At 40.4% G+C, this 17,829-nt stretch overlaps 2 protein-coding genes across 2 annotated transcripts in view; one reads left to right on the top strand and one right to left on the bottom strand.

Moving 5' to 3' along the window:
• The window catches only part of wnt5b (wingless-type MMTV integration site family, member 5b), a 73,813-nt gene that overhangs the window by 43,495 nt on the left and 12,489 nt on the right, over positions 1 to 17,829 (top strand). The window lies entirely within an intron of this gene.
• fbxl14b (F-box and leucine-rich repeat protein 14b) lies at positions 618 to 4,244 on the bottom strand. Its single transcript, XM_028043730.1, has one exon. The coding sequence runs from the start codon at positions 3,574 to 3,576 to the stop codon at positions 2,374 to 2,376; it is 1,203 nt and encodes a 400-aa protein (XP_027899531.1). The 5' UTR covers positions 3,577 to 4,244; the 3' UTR covers positions 618 to 2,373.

Here is a 17,829-nt window from a genome sequence, read left to right as displayed (position 1 = left end):
AGGACGGTGAGATAAGAAAAGGGGAAAAGAAAGATGTATATTCTGCTCGTTGCAACCCAAAACTCGAGGGAGCGAGGAAGGGGGGGGGGGAAATCGATTGCTATTTATTCTAAGCATGTCTCATAATTGATTCGGAGGGTATTTTTATTCAGAGAGATGAAGAAGAGGGGACAAATAGGGGTGCGGGGGAGGGAAAGCTGTGCACCAGTAAGGGCAACATGAATATGAATGCATCTGTACTAATGTGGGAAAATAAGAGCACAAGACAAACCCTGATTTGTTACGATTAATAAAGGGTAAGACATAGAAATCACTTCAATTTGAAGTACTCTGAACACTCATCTCCACCAGCATGCCTTACAAAAATACCCACAGCTCAACAGGACCTACAAGGTGTAGCATCACTGTTATTATACCTTTTTCTTGTTCGTGTCATAAGTAGGCATGGTCCGGTTATTATTAAGATATACCAAGATCTTGCAGCTTTGAAATCATTAAAATGTTACATCCAATCTTTTCTTTTCTCCAGTTTCAACACCTTTTGAACAAATCTGGCTGCATGGAGGATAGAGTAACACAGCGCTACCCCTACATCACTTGTTGCTGCACACCGCCAGTCAGCTAGCTGAAAAAAAAAATGCTTCTACAATATTCACCTTGTTTATCAGAAAGACACAGTTGGCTTTTCGGAAATACGTAGACCATAATGCTGTGGGAACTAAAGAAGTGCCAAAAGACCCTTATTATGGAGATGCATCAATCTGGCTTTTACCAGCCAATACCAATTTTTGGTAAAAAAAAGAAAATCTACAAATTCCAATGTTTTTCCAACCTATTATTTTATTTGGCTTATGAAAACAACTGTATTGGATATTTCTGGTTGTGAAAAACTCTGATGGCGTGAAAACTGTAATAGAACCTCTCATGAAAATGACTCATTTCAGCAGACATCTCCTCCAAAGGTGCAGCAATTAGGCCTTAACTGGCCGACCCCAATTTCTCTTTTGTGGCCTGACCTGCCGATTCTGATGTTTTCACATAAAACAGCAAAAAATATAGTGCAGCTTCTGATTATTGAGCATAGTCGAGTCCAGCAGAAACGGAAAAAAACTACAGGATGACCAGATTATCTTTATGTATGCATCAAGCACATATCTCTAATTTGAATGTAAGTTTTGTTAAATTAAAAAGTGCATCAAAGTACCTAATGTTTCGCTGATACATTTACAGACCAAAAAGTATATTCTATATTTGACCCACGGATCAAGATGCATCTCTATTTTTGCTTTTTCTATGTATCAAAACCAGTCACTGTTAATTAGTTTGCAGCAATAAGAATATTTGTTGCTTTACTTTTTTGAATGAAAGCAGTGTTTATATATCAGTTTAAAATGTTTTCCTTATAAGATAAGTAAAAATGCAAAGTGCTACCGACCCAAGGCTAGTCATAGCAAAACAATTACAGGTATTTTTGCCAGGGGGCATGCTCTGAATCCTGCCAAAAAATAACATTAAAGTTGGACTTTATCCTTTTAAAGAATGAAGCAAACACACGAGAAACCTGTTTTGATGTTTGATTTGGATTTTTCTTTTGTGAACTGATGTGGGCTTCTAATCGGACTAAACTCCACAGAAAGTGGTGCTGTTTATAGGGTTAAATTAACAAAGGTAGTCAGATTATGTACTGGTCTCCTTTCTCTTTCTTGGCTCTGCTCATGAAAGAAGGGAGAGAGGACAGGAGGGATGGGGGAGGGGGCAGACAGTCCCTTTAGGCACATTTTCTACCAGTCTCATTTCTCAGCTTTCCTTCTTTTTGAACTGTATACGTCCCTTAAACAACCACATACGAGGTAGCCAAACATTTACTAGGCGTGATGGCTGTAGCGGCGATTAGTCGTCAAATCTGATCTCGTAGTAAAAATAAATCTCATTCATAAGTTTTAACAACCTGTCTTTGCTTTGAATATAAAAGAAAGGATTTTGGATGGATGCAAGTGTCAAGAATCAAAGTTTTTTGTAAGAAGGAAATTATAAGTTGTTTGAAAAACAAGCTAAGTTACTGCAGTTTGGGTCAGATATTTCTTGAGATATTAAAACTCGGATTTGTTAGAGGGTTTCCAGGAAGTCTTGTATTTAAGATATGAGTCTAGATGCTGCGGGGCCAACAGAACGAAAAGTTAAACAGCTGAAAAGAAGAGGCAGGTCAAATGGAAGAGGCTCACCTTACACCAGAGGTGTAAGGTGAGGATGCAGGGAGGGTTTTCTTTTTAAATAAAAGAAAGCCAGCTGAGCTTTTCACCCTGACTCCTCCTGCTCCTTGTGACCCCTTCCCATCCAAAAAAGAAACGCACACACACACCAAAACACTCCCAATCACCTCACTTTCTCACTCTCCGTCATCTGCCAGAGTCCCAGGTTCAACACTTTAAGGCAGGGGAGCTGCGTGATTCGCTCCAGTCCCCTCTTGGTGATCTTGGTACATCCATACAGGTCGATGCCCACCAGCTGGGTCAGGTGGTCGGCTATGAGCTCCAGCCCTTTGTCTGTGATGCGCACGCACTGTCCAATGTTCAGGGTCCTCAGCTCGTGCATCTGCCTCACCATCCGGTTTATCCCGTCATCTGAGATGTGGCAGGAGCACAGGGACAAGGACTTGAGCTGGTACAGTCCCTGAGCAATGTACGCCAGGGTCTGGTCCCCAATCTTGTCGCAGAAGGAGACGTCCAGCCCGGAGAGCCGAAGGGTGCCCATCGCAAGGTGCATAGTTCCCGTGTCACTGATGTTGTCACAGGAGCGCAGGTTGAGGCTCCACAAGGAGGTCATGTGAGACAGGTGGATCATCCCCGCGTCCGAGATCCCCCCACAGAAGCTTAGATTCAAAACCCGCAGCTTGGTAAGCCCCTTGGAGATATGCTTGAGTGACAGGTCTGTCAGCTTCTGACAGTCTTGGAGGGTCAGGTACTCCAGGTTCAAGCAGCCCTCCGCCGCACTCCGGGTCATGCCCGCCAAATGTCCAATCCCTACATCTGAGACATGCCTGCAGGACCTCAGATTGAGGCTCTTAAGTCTGTGGAGCCCCCAGGCTATCAACAGGAGCCCGGTGTTTGTGATGTTGCTGCAGCCACCGAGCTCCAGCACCTCCAGGTTCTTCAGGTACTGGGCGATCCTACCTAGACTGGAGTCTGTGATCTGCTTGCAGAGACTTAGGTTCAGAACCCTTAGAGAGGGGATCTCCTGCACAAACGCATGGCCCAGTCCGTTATCTGTTAGGTTGTAGCAGCCAGACAGGTTGAGGGACTCTATGTTCGGCATCCCCTGGATGACATAGCTCAGACTGCGGCGCAGGGACAAGATCTGGACTCTCCGGATCCCCCTGGCCTGTAGGCTGGGGAATAAGGAAGGATTTGCCCGGCGGAGGTGAAGCTTGGCTTCCACCCCCCTCCACACCGACTTGTGGTAGGATGCATCCCTCCAAGCGATGCACACTTGGGCCACCCTGCCTTTGTCCCTCACATCCAGGTAGCTGAAAATCATGGCCAAAATTTCTGGGAAGAGGCACGAAATGTGCGTCTCCATTGTTTTTCAAAACCCAGACATATAAGAATCAATACTCCACACCTCCAAGGCTGAAAAAAGAACCCCCTTCTGCACTTGAAATTATGCAAAAGTAACAACAGTCCCTGTTGTTTAAAAAAAAAAAAAGAAGAAGTAGAAAGCAGGAGTTGTGTGCTGCTCGTTTATTTTACTCCTACTCTCACTCTGAACTGTGCAAGATCGATCCAACTCTCTCTGGAGCCGCGTGATCCGGTCTGGTTGCGCAGCAGGATTCAAATGGATATTGTTAAAAGTAAAAAAAGCAAAGAAAAGCGATAATTCCTGCTTGAACCCCGCTATCCGCCAAAAAGGAGCAGGAAGAAGGGGCAGAAGGAGGAAGAGAGGAGGAAAAAGCGTCAATCCTTCCCCCCTCTCCCTCTTCTCTCAGACGACGCTTCCTCGTATTATACCCACAAAAAGCCTTCCTCCGGCGGCCGAGCGGGGATCCAGACGGTCGTACATTTCAGAAGGAGGAAGTAAGCGCCGAAGCGGCAGGTTTAGCGCTGCTGGTTACGGGGCAGCTCCATGACAGAGTGGGGGGGGGGGGAAGCGGAAAAGACGGGAGTTTAGGTTGGCTTTGTGAGTGAGAGGCAGAGAGGGGCGTCCTGAGCTCAAAGCCTTTGTCTGCTCTTTTCAAACCGACTTGGCAGGAAACCCGGCACTCTGGCAACACCGGAGGGGTCGACGCCACAAATGATGCTCACAGTAACTCCTCTTAACTGCTTCACGTCTCTAATAACTCTTACAGTTGCTCTATGAATACTTTTATCAGCGTAAAAATTTGATTTCAGGTGATTATTACGCGCCAGAGTGTGAGTTTATTTCTTATTTGAGTCTGAGCACCCCTACTCTCTGTGTGTGACGCAGTTGGTTTGTCCCGCCTCAGCTGGAACGGTGCGAACAGTTTCCCTTGGAAACCAACTTCTTACAATTCAGTTCACTTTGGGTTTTAACCCTTTAAACGGACCACACAGGAAACATTGACAAGCCAACAGGACAGTCGGCTTCTACTCTGTGAATGTGTCGTTGGAAGGTTGTTTTTTCCCTCCATGTTACCGATTTGAATCGTTGTTTTGAGGAATTCCCCCCAAACGGCCCAGAAACAGACACCGGTGTTCTTTGTTTCAGTCCCAGGCTGAGAGCTCCACTTTCCTCCATTTCCCTTTTCTTGAAATGGAAAGTAATACCAAAAGTAATAGTCTATTGAATTTTTGTCTTTTTCAGTTCAAGCCTGGATAAGTAGGCTAAGGGGGAAAAAGAATAGAGTATGGAAATTATTTTTATTTTTCTGAGTTCCCCTTCTGTATTCATTTATCGTCCATTATCTATTTCTCCATTAAAAAAACCATCCTGCATAAAATCTAACCATTGCATTGATTATTTCTGAGATATCGACAGACGCCACAGAGAAATACTCACTCACTCATAATTCAGAGAGTGATATTTCATTGCTGTGGTCCTGACACTCACACTGCTGTTTCAACAATTTCACAAATAATATAGAATCAAAATAACCTTTATTGTCCCAAAAAGGGGAAATTCATGTGTACCAACCGCAAGTCAAGGCTTGCAGATTCACATAAAGTAGAGAAAAAAATAAAAGTAAGAATAACACACTGTAGTTATGGTAAATTTAACAAGAAAATACAGTACATATGTTTAATCATTTAAATTGTATTATGGGGAACAAAACCCTCACTTTTTTACTTTAATATTCAATTAGCTTGTATTTTAAAAACAAGTTAATGTTATCATATTATTAAATAGGACGCTGGCTGCCTATCTCTAAAACATTACAGCGACAATAAAAGTCTGAAAAAGAAAGTAATGTGGTTCTAGAGTAAATTAACTTGAAAAGAAAAAATATATATTAATTTGAATATTTTAAAAACATGCTAATAAAAATCTAATTAATTTACTCAAAGTATTAGAGAATTGCATTTAAAATGAGTACAGGAATATCACAGTATTTGGTCAGGGCTCATTTTGTATAAATTACTGCATGCAGGTTATCCACCTGTGGCTCAGCTGAAATGTTAAAGAAGCTCATGTTGATTGTCTGCATGATTAGTTATGGTGTCTTTCATTTTCCTCTTGACAATACAATCGTGAGCTTTAGGTTCAACCAGCTGCTGTCTTTTTTCTGACCCAAAGGGAATGATTTTGCCTTTGGGCTTTTTCCTTGTAACTCTCCTATGGATATAATGTCTGCCCGTCTTTATTATTGAATCATAAACAACCTCAGCTGAGGTATATTTGTAGTTTCTTAGAGCTTCATTGTTTGTTTTGAGTTTTATGGAAACTCTACAAGAGATAAAACCCAAGTTAACAAGAAGTTATGTAACAGTAATGTTGTTGATTTTCAGGTAGTCTGAGAAATTTTGACTAGATTGATAACTCTAGGTTGGTTTGGAGTTAATCATGAAAGTTGGTTTGGAAAATAATTGGTAAAAGTAATTGGTTTCAGATTGAAATTAGTGCACTTTTGTAGTTATATCGACCACTCAGTGCTTTTGCACTAGGACCACCTAATTGCTCAAGTTGTGTTAGACATGCAGCAGTGCCTATAGTTAGTCTGTGAACACAGAGGAAGCACAAGGGAAGTTTTAGCAAGCAAATTACCATTCCACTGTTGACAGTCTGTCGAAGGAGGACCATATGGCAGCTCAACGCATCCAGCAGGCTTGATGAGCGACGTGCGTATCTGCAGCCAGCAGGGCAGTGCCCTCTTATAGTCGACTAGCTGAAACAGGAAGGAGAAACAGCAGGGAAAAGGTAAATAAAACACCACAACCACCCTGAATGATGACAGATAACATGGCCATTAAAGCGGATATTGGTGTTTTAGGCGGTGGGTAGGTGACAAGTCCTGCTGGAAAATGAAATCAACATCTTCATCAAGCTCATCAGCTGAGAGAAGCATGAAGTGTTATACAAATGTGCTGCTGGATGACTCCCTAAATAAATCATCACTGATTGTTGAAGCTTCACTGGACCTCAAACAAGTTGGATTTTGTTTCTTTTCCACTCTTCCTCCAGATTGCAGGACATGAATTTCTAACTTGCATCAAAAAAGAGGACAATTAGTAACAATCCAATCATTTTCTCCTCACTCCAGGTAAGATGAGGAGTGGCTTAACTCAAGGATTTGAGCTGTTGCAGTCCTAGATGTGGACATATACTGTGATTCTTGGAAGCTGCTTTCAGAAACTGACCAGGCTCCTGTTATCCCTGTTGCTTATGCACCTTTTCTTTTTACTTCAGATTTTCCTTCCACTAAACCTTCTATTATTTTGTATGGATTAATCACATTTATGCATTAAAAGTAAAAAGCATGGGCTATATTCTAAGTTCATTAAAATAAGCACATTAAATATATTTCCCTGTATACCACAAATCTATAAATGAGTTTTACATTTTGAATTGAAACACTAAATTAGATAAACTGCGTAAGAAACACCTCTGGATCAAAAGTGTGCGATTTCTGTTTCTCATTGTAACGTTGATGAAAACTCCACCATATTTTACTTCTAGTGTCAGTAACATTTTCATATTCCTTTATGCAGAATATAATACAGGCAAACTAAAATGTGCTAATTTTGAAAATGATTTGCTGCAGATTTTCTTTATATATATATCTATGTCTATAAAAATGAAACCTGTTATTCCATGTATTCATTTAATTGCTGCATACAAATACAAGTGAATTAAATTCCTTTTTGTGGCCTCACCTCATAACTAAAAACTAATTCTGATTTTTCTGATATTTTGTCACTTCATACTGTCTATTTTTAATCCCTTTATGCTATTTATGCTTAAATTGACCTATTAATAGCCTGCTGATGTTGCATAATAGATCCGTTTAGTAGATATCTGGAACAGATTTTCACTTGGAATGTGATAAAAACATTCAGGATCCATCCCTCTGCTCTTAACTCATGTTCTGTACTTTCATCAAGGGTAAAAACAAAGCAGCTAACTGCATTGTCCCTTGTGGCTGCCAACACCTACGTCCTTGGTATTCAGGGGCAGAGTGCGTCATGCATTTTCAAAATAGCAGTCCTGACATGAATACCAAGCTTAATAATGACAGAGCAAACACCTGGGGGGGAAAGTCACAGCATCTCCCAGCAGAACATGGCCCAATGGTAGCGGGTTCTGGTCTGTTTGATGAATTTTCCTGGACTTAGAAGTGTGAAGTGTTTTGTCTGATATGAACAGCCTGTCAAAAGCCACTTTAGAAAAGTTATCAACCAAAAAGCATCTGATTTCTATAACTGGTTAAATCAAAAGGAATGAATCATCCAAAATAACTTTTACATTGCTTTGCAAAACGATTGATATCTTTCGAACTTCTTCTCATTTTGTCACATCACAACCACTAATTTTAATGTATTTTAATGCAGTTCTGTAGTCAGCAACAAAGTAGTGAATAATTGTGTGGTGGAACACAGATGATACAAAATTTAAATACATTTCCTGTCCCTGCTTTGTCTGCTGCCACCGCCCAGTTTCACCATGGAGATTTTGCATTAATGGTTATATGTAGTTCACATTGTTTGCCACATACGGTGCTGGGAAGATGTATTTGTACATTTTTAGATCGCTCCTCATTATTGAATCATGTGAGGTCTGCATTGATTTGCTGTTCATCATTGTTTTATGAGCTCATGAATTAGTAGTTTGTGCGTTCTTGGAGTAATTTCATAGGCTGATAATTTTTAGGAAGATTAACTTCTTAGAAATTTCTCCAAAGTTTTTCTTTATCATTGTGCATGATGGTTTCTTTCTGGATTAATGAAGTCCTTAAGGTTCCATGTAAAGGATTTCTTCATGCTGCAAGTTGGGCAGTAATCAAGAAAGGTGCATTGGTTTTCAATCAGGTTATCTTCAGCTTATCAATTAAGAAAAATAAAACTATACTGAAACATTTAACTGTGTCAAAAACTGAATAATTGTAGGAGGAAAATACTTTCTCACAGTACTGCTTCACAATTATGAACTACTTTTTGTTTATCCGACAATTGAAATCCCCATATAATATATTAAAGCTTATAGTTATGATGTGACAAAATATGAAAAGGTTGAAGTGGTTCAAATGCATGCCTAGCATCAGTAGCTATACATCCCTTCCCCACATCCAGCCTCTGTATATGTGAGGTGTTTGTGTGGCTGCACAGCATGCTTTTTTTTGTCTGTCTACCTCACATTCCAACTGCGTGTGTGTGTGTGTGTGTGTGTGTGTGTGTGTGTGTGTGTGTGTGTGTGTGTGTGTGTGTGTGTGTGTGTGTGTGTGTGCGTGTGTGTGTGTGTGTGTGCCCTGCTGGAGTGTGTCATAGCCCTCTTAGAAAACCCACTGGGCCCCCGCTTAGCACTCACACTGAGTGAGAAGGAGGGGATGGAGAGGTATGGAGGGATTTGGCGAGGGAGAGAAGGGGTCAGAGGAAGAGGAGGGAAAAGAGGAAGGCATCGGTGTGTTAAATGGAGGTTTCAAAATTGAGCTCGAAGGGTGAAAAGAAGGTGAGGGATGTTAAACCGAGGTGAGAGCATGATCCCCCCAGATTTAGCAGGTGTGTGTTTTTTTTATTTTTTATTGCTGTATCATCTCTAAAGTTTCTGCCCATAATCCTGCGGTGCGTTTCTTCCAGTGTTTCAGCCTCTTGTCTGCTCATATATTCGGGGCTTGTGTAACTTTGTGTCTGTGTTTGATCATTCAGGGGAGGGCTCTAACAGGATAATTGCTCGCGTCGACAACACGCTTCATCTGTGCCCGCAGCAATCGCCGGTTGCCAAGGTTACGTGGCCATGTGTCAACACGTTCCCCCTCGAAGGTCGACACCTTCCTGAATGGATATTACCGTGACTCTGTAGATTCTCTTCCTTCTCCATGACAAGCAGACTAACAGAACTGCACGCTGCTGCAGCAAAGAGAGAAAGCAGGCGGATACAATGACCTGGGTGGCCTTCTCGCTGTACTCGCTGAATCTTTAATGTTCCCTCCGGTGTTTCCTCACTCCACCAGGGCTACACCTGTATCGCAGTGAAACCTGGTCTTCGTGTGTGTGTGTGTGTGTGTGTTTGTGTTGATTTGCCCTGAAAGGTTCTCTGCTGTTCTCATTTACTCTCTACCAGTACAACATTTTACATAATCCTGCCCTGCTGCTCAGTACTGAAAAGGTCCTCTGGCTGTCTTAAATGTTCTCTATAGAGTCACTGCAGAGTCGCCTCAAAAAAGTCAGTAATTCAGTTCCTTGTAAAGGTGTTCATACTTGTTTATCTTTTAAAATAATAAAATTTTATGTGGCAGAGTTTCACAAGAAAAAAAAATGAACGTGTGGTTTTGACAGGCAGTGCATGGAAAGGACTTTGGAGGAGTTACAGAGATCCATGACTCAGGTGGGAGAATCTGTTGGCTGGGCTTTTTGTAATACAGTCCATAAATCTAGTCTGTATGGAAGCATTACAAAAAAAGCCATCAGGTATAAAATGAGTTATAAGCCGTGTGGAAGACAGTAGTGATGTGGACGAAGGTGCATTCAGGAAGGCGCTGTTGATAAGCTAATTGTAGAGAACTTTCATCAAAAATTTCATCCCTTTTTACTCTGCATAAGCTTTATTTTGAGTATTTGAGGATAGAGTTTTCATTTACAAGTAAGTCTTAAAGCTACAATACGCAACTTTTATTTTAAAAAAGTGTTTTAAATAGTTAAAATTGTTTTACATACTGCAGCTTTAGTTGGAACTGCATAGAAAATGTTTTGTATAAGTTACAGATATTTATAGTTACATTTATCAAACTGAAACGAAATTTTAAACATATTTTATGAGCATAATTTCAGAAACATACCCGAATCTCACAGTAAATCAATAAAGCTTTGATTTGTTTTGGAGAAACTTTTTTTTTTCTTTTAAGATTTTGGAAATTTTCTTATGGCTGCGTTTTTAAAGAAACCTTTGAGGCTTATGAAAAACTGCAGTGGCCAGTGTTTGCGTCACATCCCCAACTCCAAACAACTCCTCATGCATATTTACAAGAGGCTTCTGACTTTGAGAGAATGGCATCACCGCAGTTTTTTTATTTATTTATTTTTTTTAAAGACATCCCAGTTGATTAAATGTTATTGGGCAAAATAGCTGGTGCAGCAGCTCTTCAGGCACCTAAAAGTAGTTGTTAGACAGACCACATACAGTTATTGGTACATTTATAATTTGAGAGAAAAGCCCTAGAGATAGATTTTAGATCATAGAAATGCAGGAAAGGTTGGAATCGCGAAAGATGCAGTTATTGAACTAGATATTTCTTCTCCATCCTTTTCCGGTCCGTCTCTTTCTCTTCATACCTTATGTCCGCGTTTCCTTCCTCTCTCTGATCCAACAGCTTGCCTGTGCATCCGACTCGCTACAGTAGGCTCATGTTGTTGTGTTACACAATGCAGCCATCCTTCTGTTTTTGCACCACACTTTCTGCCTAGGTGTGTGTGTCTGTCGGCGTGTTTGTGTGTGTGTGAGAGTCCTCAGCGAAGCTCGCCGTTTCTGCCAGCTCTGCAGTCTGACATAGGAGATTTTTCAGGCGTGCACACTCTCTCCCACAATACTCAGCATTTTGGCGTTTTCTCAATGCACTCTGTCATCTGCTGGCATGAAAAGGCTGCATATTGTTCTGTGTGTATGTGGTGTGTGTTTGCGAGCCTGTCTACATAGTTTCCGTCTGTCTGAAGGTGGAAAACAATGAATTTTTGCCTTAGATGAATAAAAAGTTGCTTACTTCTGCAAACCACTGTCCCTGCTACATGTAGTTTCTAATTGTGAAGTGAGAGAAAGTTGATGCAATGTTGTGAAGAGGTGTTTTGCTTCTGAGAAATTTGTTGGTTTTGCTTTCTTGTCGGCGAAAAAATTAGTTTAAAATGAAAACGTAAATAATGTCAGGTTAAAATAACTTCAGTACGTGATTATTTTGAAAATATTTGAAAGATTTCTAAAGAACAAAAAATAACTTAAAAGAATTAGATGTAAAATAAAATTATATGTATATAAGAAAGTATAACATAAGTGAAAAACTAAAACCAAAGAATTAAAATGTCAGTTATTAGATAATCTTTTCAGTTGTAAGGTTACTGTCAATCAAATAGTGATTAGAGTCAGGGTCCAGCAACAGGAAATAAAAGTACTTTATTGTCTTTAGATGTGTCTTTCCTGCTGCGGCACAAATGACAACGTTCTAGACGTTCTTAGGTAATCTGAATAAAATCAGAGAAGAGATGCAAATTAGATCACAAGCCAAGATTCGTCCTCCTTATTCCCTCATTTCATTCCCAAACTGTAGATTTTAAACTTGAATCTACTCTCCTAAAGTGATTCAAAATGTGTCAGTAGTTTAGGTGAAAAAATCTGTTTTTTGGGTTTTTTGATAGGTACTTGGGGAAAGCATGAGTGAAGCACAGAGTTGCATGTGTCTGTTTAGACTTGTCAAAGTGTTTGTTAATTTCTCCCGGGAAGGGATCAGGGGGCTGGTGCTGCTCAGGACTGCAGGGCACGGGGAAATCAGGGGACATGACCCAGCTGCGCGCGTCTCTCCCTGGGCGCAACGATCAGGGACTCGGCCTCAATCGCAGGATTCTACTCCAGTGCAAAACAAGGCCAAGTGGATTTTGTCTGAAATATTCTACTTTTCTTAGCCTGGATTAATTGTATAGGTATTTGATTAAAGAACATCAAAATCTGCAGCAGAATTGCCTTCTTTTTGTTTTATTCGTTAGCTGCATCTGTCCGCCTTTGGGCCAAAGAAAAATGCCAAATTCTTGACTAAAAGAAAATTGTCTGGCTCTTCAGATTTGCTTGCAGCACTTGAAAAACCTTTATATCCGACTGAAAGGAGTGATGAAGCTACTGAGCTCTTAGTACTTGCGGATTAGGCTCGTTCCCTGCTGATTTTCCTCATTTTGTTATCACAATGGCTCCATTATGGGTATCAAACTTCCCTATACATACGATAGGTTTCTGTGCCTCCACCATCAGTTGGATTCTCACAGACACTGTCATCAGTTTTCTCAGTTTACCAGTAGAGAATCTGAACCTGAAGTCTTTTTTTTATTATTATGAGTTGCACTGCAACATTTCTCAGCCTGGATTGTTAAATTCTAAAATACACCCTATGAGTATTTCTTCTTCTGATAATCCTCCCCCATCATTACCTACAATGCAGTTGGGGGCCGTATTTCACAGGTAGTGCAGCACATACCGATCTCCTGTACGTGTGCAGCCAGTCTGATCATGGTGCTGTGTGTGTTGGTGAGCTATCAGGCTCCACGCAGCACCCAGATATGCTGCCACCAGGATAATGAGCCAGCACTATCTCATCCCAAAGGGTTTGTGGGATGCTCAAAACAGTCGGGAAACTCCCACATGTCATCACACATTAAGTGGAGCTTACTTTGTTCTGAAAGACCTTGCAGAGACGTTCTGATGGATTGTTAATGTAGTAGTGGGAATCTTAGTATGCTGTGAAATGGGCCTAAGCTCCAAATAAAGTGACGCTGTTATTTTTATTGACTGAAAATTCAAATGTTTGAGTGGAGACTTGATTTTGTTTGACTTTGTGGCCAACATAGATGGACCTATAGCAGCTAATTTTTGCTGATGTGTTTTTAAAGATTTGCGACAATCTGACATAAACTCAAAAAAACCTGCTTCACTTTGCACATAAACAAATAAAACCTAAACAAATATTGGAACAAGCGACGTTAACTTGTCAGAGATACACAGAAGTGTGAGGGAAAAAAAGCAAGAAAGAGCTCAGCAGTAAAGCGGTAGAACAAAACAGAGTGCTGCAGAGAAACAGATGGCGAGACAAAGCAGAGAGAAGTGTGAGAACAAGTGAAAAAGAGACATAGAAGTACAGAAGGGATATATTTAGAGGGAAAGACAGAGAGAGATTTAGCCTCCCAGCTAGAGGCATGACTCATCTTCTGCCAGCTGACATAAGGATGGATGGAGACAAGGAGGAGGGAGATGGACAGACAGAGTCTGGGAGAGGGAGAAGAAGGAGATGAGAGGGGATGGCGGGCGCAACGGAGATGGGAGAGAGAAATGGAGGAATGGGGATGCAGAAGCAAGGTGGAAAGGAGTGATGGAGGGAGAATAAAGCAAGATGGGTTTCCATGTATGGTTGTGTTTGTAGCCGGAGAGAAAAACAAAGAGGCAGATTTAAAGCCTAAAGCTTCTTCAAAGCTACTTCCAACTCTCTCTGCATGTCCCTCTGGGGGCGTGTGTGTGTGTGTGTGAGAGAGAGAGGACAATTTCAGCTGTAAATTCCCCTGCAGGCGGCTGCATTTGGCAGATTGCTGCAGAACACGTGTTCATGATTAATAGAAATGCATTGAAAAGGGTGACACTGAGGAAAAAGAGCTTTAATGTGAGAGAAACAAGAAATCAATCAATCAAATTTTATTTGTATAGCACATTTCAGCAGCAAGGCATTTCAAAGTGCTTTGCATCATATCAAACACAGAAACACAATGCAACATAGAATCAACAATCAAAACACGACATTAAGTCAAGTTCCATCAATAAATGTGTAATTGATTACGTTTCAAATACAATCCTAAACTGGTGGGATTTTAGTGGAGTTTGCATCCATAAAGGTTTACCTGTTACACTCCTACTGTGTTACATGGAACAAAATACCTATTACTATTTTTATTCCCCCTCACGCCCACAATCACACAGTTTAAAACGATGTAGACGGCATTTTAATGGGCTTCTGGCACAAGGCTCCGAGTAAAGGAGTTTAAAATGTTTTAAAGTCTGACATTAATTCTGGCTTTCAGGTCTTTGGTTGCTACAGAGCCTTGTATCATCTCTGTCCCAGAGGAAGCTTTGACGTCTTTGCATCCAGTCGTCCTAACACAAAGTGGAGAGTCACTGGTCTTCCACCCACGCATTTTATTTAAGTGGTGATCAAGGGAAATGATTTTACCAGTGGTTTATGAGTGTATGTTTTTATTGAGTCTTGATTTTCTTAAAGTGTTCAAGAAAAACCGGCAGGAGTGTACAGAAGCAAGGGAGACTCATGGATATTAAAATAGACTGCATCTGCATCTAATAGCAGAAGTAAATGAAAAACCAAAAACCTGAGATTTTCTCTAATGAATCATCAAGCCACCAATAGTTTGAGTCAATAGTTTGCTGCAAAAAACAGCTGCTGTCACCGAAGGGGTGATGGTGTGGAGGAGTTAAATGTAAAAGGGGGGCAAAGGTGGAGGAAAAATGAATAATATGAACAAAATAGGCCCCATGTGGCTCAGTGGTGGAGCAGGTGGACTGTAGGCAGAGGTTACAGTCCTCAACACAGATGCTCATGGTTTGATTTCTGCCTGCTGCATGTCTTTTACTCTCCACCCTTCTTCCTGTTCAGCTACTAATGAATAAAGGCCACCGGTGACATGTAACAGAGTGGAGGCGGCTGAGAGTGTAGTTAGACACCGGGCAATTTAAAAAGTATGACTAGCAGAACAGGAACTGAACACCAGCCAGAAACTAAAAAGCAACTCCGAAGAGGTTTTGTTTTAGTTCAACCCTGCATCCATTTCCCAATAAACTCTAACCATCTTTTTTTCTGTTCCTGCTGTTTGAATCCAAATTCTCGTTGTTTTTGTGAACATAACGCAGGTCAATCAGGAGCTTTCTAAAAGCAGCACTGATGAAAACACAGACGGAAAGTAAAAATGCTTTAAAGGAAGCAAAATTTAGAATTATTCTGTTTGCACTTTGCTGCTGGAGACTGAGTAATGGAGTCTCAACATTGACTGAGACTCAATGCTGAGACTCAGTCAATGCTGGGCCAAAGCTCTAAACCTGCCCAGAGAAACAGAGAGAAACATCTTATTTGTATTTTGTTTCACTCACAGAAATGTATTAGATTTTGTTTGTATTTTTAAAACGGCATTTTCACTTTCACAACTTTTACTTTTACAAAAGAGCTGCATTATTAATATTAATATTAATATTATCAGACTGGCACAGTTTCAGTAATGTTTCCCAGTGCTTTACATCTTTAGGAGATGTAAAGCAGGTAAATTTATCTTAAACTGTTCATATTATTGAATTTTTTTTTTTTTTACATTTGCCATTAAAAGAATAACCTGTCTAGACGTCTCGGCGGAGATGAAGGTGCTCAAAAACCCGAAGTTCCCTCTGTGCATCCTCAGCTTTCTCCTCTGCCTGAACTCTCTCCCTTTAACTAACGAGCAATCAATTTAAAAGTGACATTCATTTCCCAGAATTAATACTTTGCTTTCTGGCACCAGCGGCTTCCTCAGGGCACCAGCTCAGCCTCCATCAGCCGACTGCAGCTGCTTTCCCTGCAGGAGGGGAGCTGGCTGCTGCTGCTGCTGCTGCTGCTGCTCCAGTCTGGCACTGGAGGCAATAAAAAGTGAGGCTGGTGTTAATCCAGAGAGGAGTTGCCGACTTTCTCAGGCATTGCTCCCTGTTGCACGCCTATTGCTCATATCCTCCAGGGATGTGCCGCCCTCCCTGCGCCTTCCACCCCTTTCTGCCGCTCTGGATCCTTTGCATGGACACTCCCTCCCTCTTTCACCTTCTGCTCTCTCCCCTCCCATTTCTTTCTTCCTCTTACTTTGTCCAAGTTGTGCCTTTGTGCCCTCACCCCTCCCTCCCTCTCTTTACTCCCATTTTTTTCTTTTGCTGAAGGGATATCTGCGGCCCAACTACTCCTCCTAGTGTCGTAATAGAAACATTGCATGTAGGAGTCGCGTTATATTCATTATTGTTGGTCCTTTATTCTTATATTTCCAAAGATTTAATTTTTTCTGCAGATCCAAAATGAGACTTGGATCAAGTTCACTTTGTAGTGTCTCAAAAGCTGATATGAATTGTAAGCATAACGGAGATGAACATGAACACAACTGAATATAGGCCCTTCTATTTTTATTAAAGTAAATTTTATACATCTGGATAGCAGTAGATGGCGCTGTAATATTAGTCGATTTAAACCAATGGCTGCTACTGATGATGTGTCCGTCTCTACTGATACAGTTTTTTGTTTTCCTGTTATAATACAGGACTGGCCACTGACGTATTAAATTTAGAAAATATTAAAAGGCAAAGTTTTACAACCACTTGTAATTCTTTGCATTTTCCTTCCAAGCAGACAAACTTTCTTGTAATCTTTAAATTGTCTTGGTCAGTATGTCAGGTTTTTTATTTGTCTGTCTTTTTGAACTTTGAAGGGAAACTATTAAAAGAGCCAATCATTGTATATAGCAGTCGTACACTTTAACTATTTACCATTGTCGTCATGTTACAATCAAAAGCGTGAATATATTTTACTGGGACACTTTTAATGGACTTTTTATGCAACTTTGCATTAAAAGTGTTATTTACCAAATGACACATTCTGACAGCAATCACAAAAATTCAAGAAGACTCCTTCATTTTCATAACATGTTATGTCAGACTTATGCACAATCTTTCAAATAAAGTGTTACCGTACTTTATTAGGCCATCAGAGTAAAGGAGATTAAAACCAAAGGCACATTTTTAATTATTAGTGAAATATATAAAAAGTTAATTTATCTGGTGGGTAACAAGGTGCTGTGGTGTTAGCTGCATAATTTTCCTTCCACTTCAATATAGTTCATGTCTCTGTGTTTATATATGTGCAGTAAAATACATTGCAGTTTGAAGCTATGTGACAAAATACTTTAAACCTGTAAGAACAGCAGTTGGGTGTTGGATATTGAATCATGGTGTCTGTTTTTAAAATGTAAAAAAAAAACTGTAAATAGCACCAGAATATGTCAGGGCAACTTGGAGTACAATTGAGTAAAAACCAAAACCAAGCAGCAGATCAAACATCTGAATAATAATTGTAAAATAAAAATCAGTCAAAATGAAAAAGACTGCTTGGAAATAGGAAAAAATATGTATAAAGGTTTATTTATCTGTGTAGTTCACATCTCTAATGCATTTTTCTGAGTCATTACTGAATGTTTGGTGATAACTAAAAGTTTATATTTATCTTTTCCCAGATGGGGGCGCTGTCATCATATTAGTCGTCTCATTTGCTTCCCACATTTGAGAGGAGAAAACTACAACAAGAAAATAATTTCTTAATCTCATATCATGCATTACTGTGGATGTATTTACTCTGAAACAGGTTTAAACACTCAAAGAGGAGTGACACCTTTTTACCTTCTGTACTGTTGTCTCAGCGTA

The sequence above is a fragment of the Xiphophorus couchianus genome, chromosome 17 (assembly GCF_001444195.1).
Source record: "Xiphophorus couchianus chromosome 17, X_couchianus-1.0, whole genome shotgun sequence".
In the NCBI taxonomy this organism is placed as follows: domain Eukaryota; kingdom Metazoa; phylum Chordata; class Actinopteri; order Cyprinodontiformes; family Poeciliidae; genus Xiphophorus; species Xiphophorus couchianus.
Note: the sequence above shows the minus strand (reverse complement) of the source record. Positions and strands in the feature narration are given on the sequence as shown.

Excerpts from the sequence above, each read along its gene's own strand:
- fbxl14b (XM_028043730.1), bottom strand. The coding sequence starts at position 3,576 with ATGGAGACGCACATTTCGTGCCTCTTCCCAGAAATTTTGGCCATGATT.